This window comes from Amphimedon queenslandica, unplaced genomic scaffold, assembly GCF_000090795.2.
Source record: "Amphimedon queenslandica unplaced genomic scaffold, v1.1 AMPQUscaffold_13302, whole genome shotgun sequence".
NCBI classification, from domain to species: Eukaryota; Metazoa; Porifera; class Demospongiae; order Haplosclerida; family Niphatidae; genus Amphimedon; species Amphimedon queenslandica.
Genome location: NW_003546462.1, coordinates 29,239 through 35,474, shown reverse-complemented (window position 1 = coordinate 35,474; position 6,236 = coordinate 29,239). Strand labels below are relative to the sequence as shown.

The following is a 6,236-nucleotide window of genomic DNA, read 5'->3' as shown; positions in this document are numbered from 1 at the left end:
GTGCCTGCAGCTTTTTGATTCAGAGTTACTGCATGCACATAATTAAAAGTGAATAATTAATATATACTTAATGATCCGATTCAAGGCTTACCACCCTTTTCTAGCAAGTGCTTTTTCTCATCTTCTTGGTTTTGAATGTATTCAATCATTCGCTATATACAACATGAATAGATTATACTTTATGCATGCAAATACTACACATGATGATCTAGTGAATGAAATTGTCATTACCTCTTGCTTCACATTATTGTCACTAGACTTGCTTGACCTAACAAGTTTCATCAGATAATAATATAACTTTAATATTGAAAGCTTACATTTTAATATAAAGATGAGAATTAAGAAACAAGCTTGGGCGAGGCTCAGAACAAACAAGTGTTGATTATGAATAATCACTGCAATTTGATTCATTGACCGTGAATACAAATATATAGTGAATGAGAACTTTAACAATCAAAAATAAGTTTCACATATCAAAATTAATCAGATAGAATCTTTATGCAATAAAATCATAAAATAGTGGTACTGCTTCTTTTTATAACAGTTAAACTACACAAGATGTCTAGGTGAATGCAGCTCTCTGTTAGCATCAGTCGGTGAAGGGCTCATGAATGATCCCCACTCTCCATTAGGATTGTGCATACATGGCTGAGACTTGATGCTATACTGATACCTGTGAATCACATTTTGCTCATCTTCGGGAAAAATGACCACCAAAACTTGCCTGTAATTAGATCACATATATTGATAATAATATCAATCACTTAATAGTTAATAATCTAACCTATGCTGAGGTGGTATGTAGTCATCTATCTGAAGACCATTTCTTGATAGTTTGAGATTGATTGTGCCAGTAAAGTCTATGGATATTCTGTAGTGGTAGAACTTGTCATGATTCTCAATCACAACAAACCAAAGGGAACGAGAAATATGAACATCGTACAACTTTAAGTGATGATTAAACTAAGCAACGAAAGATAAAATTGAATAGAATACTACTGTATGAGTACAAAAAATAACTTACACTTCTGAGTGTCCCTTCCTTCCTTGCCAACAGGAACAGTGATTCAGACAGATACCCTGGTTTAGTGGGTGCACGCTCAACCCATTCAATCACTTTAGCAGAAAACAATCCTATGACATATGGGACAGGACTCTCGTGTGACAAAGTTGCATGCCAATTCTTAAAACTCAATGGTATAACAGAATACCTATATACAAATAGAAGTTACTGTTATATGCATAGAAAAATTGCAAAAAATTGAGAATTCTCCAATTTTCATTTTTGGCGAAATTTGGCCTATACTAAAGTACCTTCCTGGATTAAGAATTGCAGAACAGGTGACCACTGAGGTCATGTTATGTTTGCTAGTGGCAATACATTCTAAAGGGAATGGTAGTGATCCTTCAAGTTTATCCAGTGATCCTCCTCTGTCATCATACCGTACCAGTAGCAGCAATATATCCACCTTCTTATAACTCTCTTCCCTACAGCCTCTATAAAATACATAACTCTTATAATAAAACATACATACACTTCTGTAAAAGTATAATACCATTTAGAATCATAGCAACTATTATAGTGCAATGCTCACAAAATCAAACCCACTGAATAATGCATGTATTATTATGCTACCGGTATGAGGGCTGATAGAGGCATATTTTGACCTCTGTTGGTTCAAAGGTTTGAAAAGTGAGTACTTCAAGATGTGATGGGGCATGATGTGGGAATTGACCTTTGACACGAATGCTATGCCAGTCAGAATGATAGTAGCACACATCAACATGAGAAAAGTATCTGAGCAAAAGTTTACAGGGAAGAAAGAAGGAAAAGACGAGGAAAAACAATAGAGCTATAAGCAAAATAATCATAATCTCAATCTTTTTATAAATAAATGAAGGATGTTTTAAGTATTATTCGGAAAACTGTGGATTGACTGTACATGCTGCATAGTCCTAGTCTTGCGTAGTCCATACATAATAAACATTTTGCCAATTTTTCGGCAGGCAACCAAAAATGCTATTTAGGACTTTCTAAATGAATTCCTGCTTTTCGACTAACTTGAAGAGATGGTTTGATCCGATCATGAAAGTTCCAGGTTCAGATTCTCTCCATTCCCTACCTGGTTTAGTGCCCACGGTGACCCCATGGATCTCTCAACACTACAACACTAAAAGAATAACACAAAAAATAATTGAATGATGCTTGAATGTACACATGTACCCTACCTTTCTGTTCCAATCTGCTTTATGTCTAATATAGAATAAGCATGAAATGGCTGAATACCAAGTTCTGTATCAATGGATTCAGTGGGATCAACTGGACTGCTACAAACTGCCATTGGAAACCTGTCATAAATACGTAAATGGATTGTTTAAATTTCAAATTTTTAAAACAGCAAAAGTTCATACTTGGACTCCTTAAAACTCAGGAGTTTAGCCCACACGAGCTCTTGCTCAACTTCCTCATCTACACGCATACATAACATAAAAAAGTATACCGTAGGTCGGGATATATTCGCGGCTGCAATTATTCGCGGTCATAAAAAATTCAATTAAAAACCATGGAAACTGTTAGAGCGTTGCTATGACAATTAAGACCACGTGTTTAGTGTTCAGCTATTCATCTGTTCTTTAGCAGCCATAGTGGAGCCATTCACCAATAGCGAGTCCTTCTCTATCTGTTAACTTCTTGTATGGACCGCTACCTCAGAGCTCTTTCAGCCTCTTTGCTGCAAATTGTTGCTGGTCCGCGTGCTGCAGCGCTGGTGATAATAAACCACGCCCAAGTCAATAAACACTAACTAGAATGGGTGGAGAGCCCCAAAATACGGCGAGGCACTAGTTCTGAAAAGAACCGGTAAAGCAGCTCCAAAGAGCCCAAGGCTTAGTAACACAAGAAGAACAACAGCTCAAGAACACTGCAGCAAGGTGCTTTTCTTCACTATCGCGCCGTTTTCAATTAAAATAACACCTCGGTTTCCATGGTTTTTAATTGAAAATTTTTTATGACCGCGAATAATTGCAGCCGCGAATATATCCCGACCTACGGTATATTAATCATTATATGCAATAAGATTAAATCTTCAAACACATTTAAAGGACATTTAAGTCTGCAGTTATAGTACCTACATGATGAGCTCTTAAGTGTATCACATCACAAGGAAACCCAGTCAATACTGAGAGACCACTAATGATGGTACCACCATCAAGAGATTCGTATGATCCATACATCTTAGCCATTGCTTTCTCCATCAGTGGAACCCATAGCTGCCCTCTACGAGCCTTGAAGAAGAGAAAGAACAAGAAGAAAGAGGTAATGTAAGATTGTAAGAGGTTTATGCTGTTACTTACTTTTGAGAAAACTAGTTGATTGTTCCAAAGATCTGCAGTAACAGGGAAATAGTCATCGACTAGTATGGTCTGCCAAAGGCCATCACGACACAGTTTTACCAAATAAACACCTTGAGGACAGTATATGCAAGTTCATATACTGTTTTGGTGTTTCGTTGAGATTTCAAAGAAAGAGAGAAAGAGAGAGAGGGAGATGAGAATGAGCTTAGAGGTATAGCTATTAATAAACTCTGCCCCCTCCTGTTTGCGCCTGGAACACTTCTATGGTATCCTCGTCTTCCATATCCAACTATTGGGAGGGAGAGAAAGAACTGTTCAAATATTTGTAATAATTATGGGCGGAAATTACAGCTGGTGTTTTATTAAATTTATTAATCTTACAGACGGTTTAGCACTTGAGTGTCATTAAGTAAATACAAAGACAAATAGGCAATATTAATTCCCAACTATTCATTGCAGCTGTATATTTCCCTCCTCCTCTTACATCAATTGGCGTTTGATCCTCTTGTATCTGTGTACCATCGAATATGAACCTAATGGCATTCCTTTGATAGCCCTGTCTGTCACAATAAGCCGTCATTAGCTTCTTGAACTAAGTGTTCTTCTTTATCTTGAAATGTACTACTGAGCCATCCTTGAGAAGAGAGAGAAAACATCAAAATTAAACAAAAAAGGAACAACATAATTATGCTAAATTCTGAAAAGGTGTGGTTTATATTAATTAACACTATCATACAATGTACTAGACACAATATATGTACTTAAAAGAGAAAGCAGCAAGAAGGTAAGTTCTAACCTGCCCCGTTACTTTGAGATTGATGTGTTCTCCAGATCCTGCCGCATCTGGCTTTACATCGGGCTAAAAACAACAAAGTATTATAGTATCATATCACTAGATGTACCTTTGAATCTTCTGACATAATAAGATTAGGAAGGAAGACAGAAAGAGAGGGAGAAATTGAATTTCACGAGGAAAATATGGCTGAAATGAAGATAATTCTAATTAATGTTTATTAATAAACTATTAATAACTAGATAAGCTTATTATGTGAGTGGGCGTTATGCTGGAATGTATTATTCAGGAAGCAGAGCTTGTATATAAAGGATGATTCAACACAGTTCCAGCATATCAAAAGCAGGTATTAGTTGAATCTCACTATGAAGAACATCTTGTTGCTTGCTTTTCTTGTATTGCTGGTGGAAAGTATTAATTGTCGCATCGCAACCGATGGTAAAAGTATCCATTGCATGTATGCTGGAGTCATTTTATTCTTTATAACAATAGAGTCGACTGATATAATCCCTGATAATGGTAACACTGAAGAAATAAGTGATGGCAAACAGTTTGATGGAGAAACACAAATTAACAATGACAATGGTAAGTTGCACCATTGATTTAATATTGCATGTACTTATCTTTCAATATATAGATTTTAAAGGTGATGAAACTGATACTGAGCCTACAAAGCAAGGTAATGACTAATGAATTTCTCATGAATGATTTCAAAATAACTTATAGATGTTGGTCTGAAAGCAGAAGCAACTCAGGCTGATGGAGACAAAGAAGGTATGATTCACTTTAATTTATATGTTCCATAACATAAGGATGATACTATTAAGTGTCTTAAATTTTTATTTTTAGTTGCAGAGCAATCCATTCAGCTAAAAATAGGGCAAGGAAAGAAGTTTACCATCACTCTCTCTCCTGACAGTGGGAGTGGTGTGGTGTACACTCGTTGGGGAAGGACACATTGTCGTAGTGGAGCAGAGCTAGTCTATGCTGGATACACTGGAGGCAGTGGATTTAATCAGCATGGAGGAGGAGCAAACCTCTTGTGTATGCCAACCAGTGGTGTGGGACATCTCAGCCATCAAAACCCTGGACACTATTCATTCATGTATGGAACAGAGTATGAATCACATAACAGGATCTGGAGAAACCACGACTGGAACGTCCCTTGTGCTGTGTGTTATGTTCCTGACAAATCCACTAAAATGCAGTTGCCTGGTAGGATCACCTGTCCAGACTCATGGACCCAGGAATATAGAGGTTACTTGATGGCAGATCACAGAGGCCATCCTCATAATAGAGTCTTTGAATGCATTGATGAAGCTGGAGAGAAGATTCATGGCAGCAATCGCAACACTAATGGTGCACTGCTATACTTTGTGACACCAGTTTGCAACAGGGGAATGCCCTGTGGTCCTTACAATGCCAATATTGCTATAACCTGCTCAGTTTGTACTCGCTAAAAGAAGAAGCATCATCATCTTCAACTGATTTTTGGATACGGAACATTAATTATCATCATAAACTTTAGACCTGTAGATATAATAGTTTTAGTGTCAGAGATTATTTTGTAGCTGTTTCTTTTTATAGTTGTTTTTTTCAAAGTTTATAGAAAAATATTTAAATCACATGATTCATACACCTCTAAAAGTGCACACTAATTCATGCACCTCAAAATTCATACACCTCAGTAAAGCATCATACACCTCAAAAAAGTGCTTTACTAATGTTTTGATGATTTTCGCTATTATGCTATAATACAATGCAACACTACATAAAAGAATGAAAATGACACATCAGTTCTGTAATTATTTCTTTACCTTCTGATACCACCTTTTCCTCTTTGTGATGTATCTTCTTTTCTCAAAAGTGCCTGCAGCTTTTTGATTCAGAGTTACTGCATGCACATAATTAAAAGTGAATAATTAATATATACTTAATGATCCGATTCAAGGCTTACCACCCTTTTCTAGCAAGTGCTTTTTCTCATCTTCTTGGTTTTGAATGTATTCAATCATTCGCTATATACAACATGAATAGATTATACTTTATGCATGCAAATACTACACATGATGATCTAGTGAATGAAATT

General features: G+C 36.4%; 3 protein-coding genes and 2 long non-coding RNA genes across 5 annotated transcripts; 1 reads left to right on the top strand and 4 right to left on the bottom strand.

The window, feature by feature from the left end:
- Positions 1-429: 429 nt before the first annotated feature.
- Positions 430-2,161, bottom strand: LOC100637090 (calpain-15-like). The gene is made up of 6 exons (XM_019998881.1): positions 2,063-2,161; positions 1,637-1,798; positions 1,315-1,497; positions 1,025-1,211; positions 785-963; positions 430-724 (listed from the first exon to the last, which is right to left on the bottom strand). The coding sequence occupies exons 1-6, from the start codon at positions 2,086-2,088 to the stop codon at positions 550-552; spliced, it is 912 nt and encodes a 303-aa protein (XP_019854440.1). The 5' UTR covers positions 2,089-2,161; the 3' UTR covers positions 430-549.
- Positions 2,162-2,320: 159 nt separating this feature from the next.
- LOC109583499 (uncharacterized) lies at positions 2,321-3,215 on the bottom strand. Its single transcript, XR_002185551.1, has 3 exons — positions 3,133-3,215; positions 2,413-2,470; positions 2,321-2,349 (listed from the first exon to the last, which is right to left on the bottom strand). It is a non-coding gene; the product is annotated as an uncharacterized LOC109583499 (long non-coding RNA).
- Positions 3,216-3,478: 263 nt separating this feature from the next.
- On the bottom strand, positions 3,479-4,349 carry LOC105311867 (small ubiquitin-related modifier 3-like). The gene is given in 4 exon segments (XM_011406900.2): positions 3,479-3,643; positions 3,839-3,988; positions 4,151-4,213; positions 4,257-4,349. Coding segments are annotated over 4 exon segments (300 nt in total). The 5' UTR covers positions 4,275-4,349; the 3' UTR covers positions 3,479-3,574.
- Positions 4,350-4,490: 141 nt separating this feature from the next.
- On the top strand, positions 4,491-5,763 carry LOC100636962 (short-chain collagen C4-like). Its single transcript, XM_019998882.1, has 5 exons — positions 4,491-4,585; positions 4,640-4,732; positions 4,785-4,826; positions 4,874-4,921; positions 4,997-5,763. The coding sequence occupies exons 1-5, from the start codon at positions 4,513-4,515 to the stop codon at positions 5,605-5,607; spliced, it is 867 nt and encodes a 288-aa protein (XP_019854441.1). The 5' UTR covers positions 4,491-4,512; the 3' UTR covers positions 5,608-5,763.
- A 20-nt stretch (positions 5,764-5,783) lies between these two features.
- On the bottom strand, positions 5,784-6,204 carry LOC109583498 (uncharacterized). The gene is made up of 3 exons (XR_002185550.1): positions 6,105-6,204; positions 5,965-6,041; positions 5,784-5,914 (listed from the first exon to the last, which is right to left on the bottom strand). It is a non-coding gene; the product is annotated as an uncharacterized LOC109583498 (long non-coding RNA).
- Between the last annotated feature and the right edge of the window lie 32 nt (positions 6,205-6,236).

What these genes read in the sequence shown, in the direction of transcription:
- LOC100637090 (XM_019998881.1), bottom strand. Translation starts at nt 2,088, where the DNA reads ATGATCGGATCAAACCATCTCTTCAA. An exon ending in GGATCAAACCATCTCTTCAA is followed by an intron (nt 1,799 to 2,062) that starts GTTAGTCGAAAA and finishes ACTTTTGCTCAG; the next exon opens with ATACTTTTCTCATGTTGATG. An exon ending in AGGAAGGGACACTCAGAAGT is followed by an intron (nt 964 to 1,024) that starts GTAAGTTATTTT and finishes TTCGTTGCTTAG; the next exon opens with TTTAATCATCACTTAAAGTT.
- LOC100636962 (XM_019998882.1), top strand. Translation starts at nt 4,513, where the DNA reads ATGAAGAACATCTTGTTGCTTGCTTTTCTTGTATTGCTGGTGGAAAGT. An exon ending in TTGTCGCATCGCAACCGATG is followed by an intron (nt 4,586 to 4,639) that starts GTAAAAGTATCC and finishes TTATAACAATAG; the next exon opens with AGTCGACTGATATAATCCCT. An exon ending in GGCTGATGGAGACAAAGAAG is followed by an intron (nt 4,922 to 4,996) that starts GTATGATTCACT and finishes TTTTATTTTTAG; the next exon opens with TTGCAGAGCAATCCATTCAG.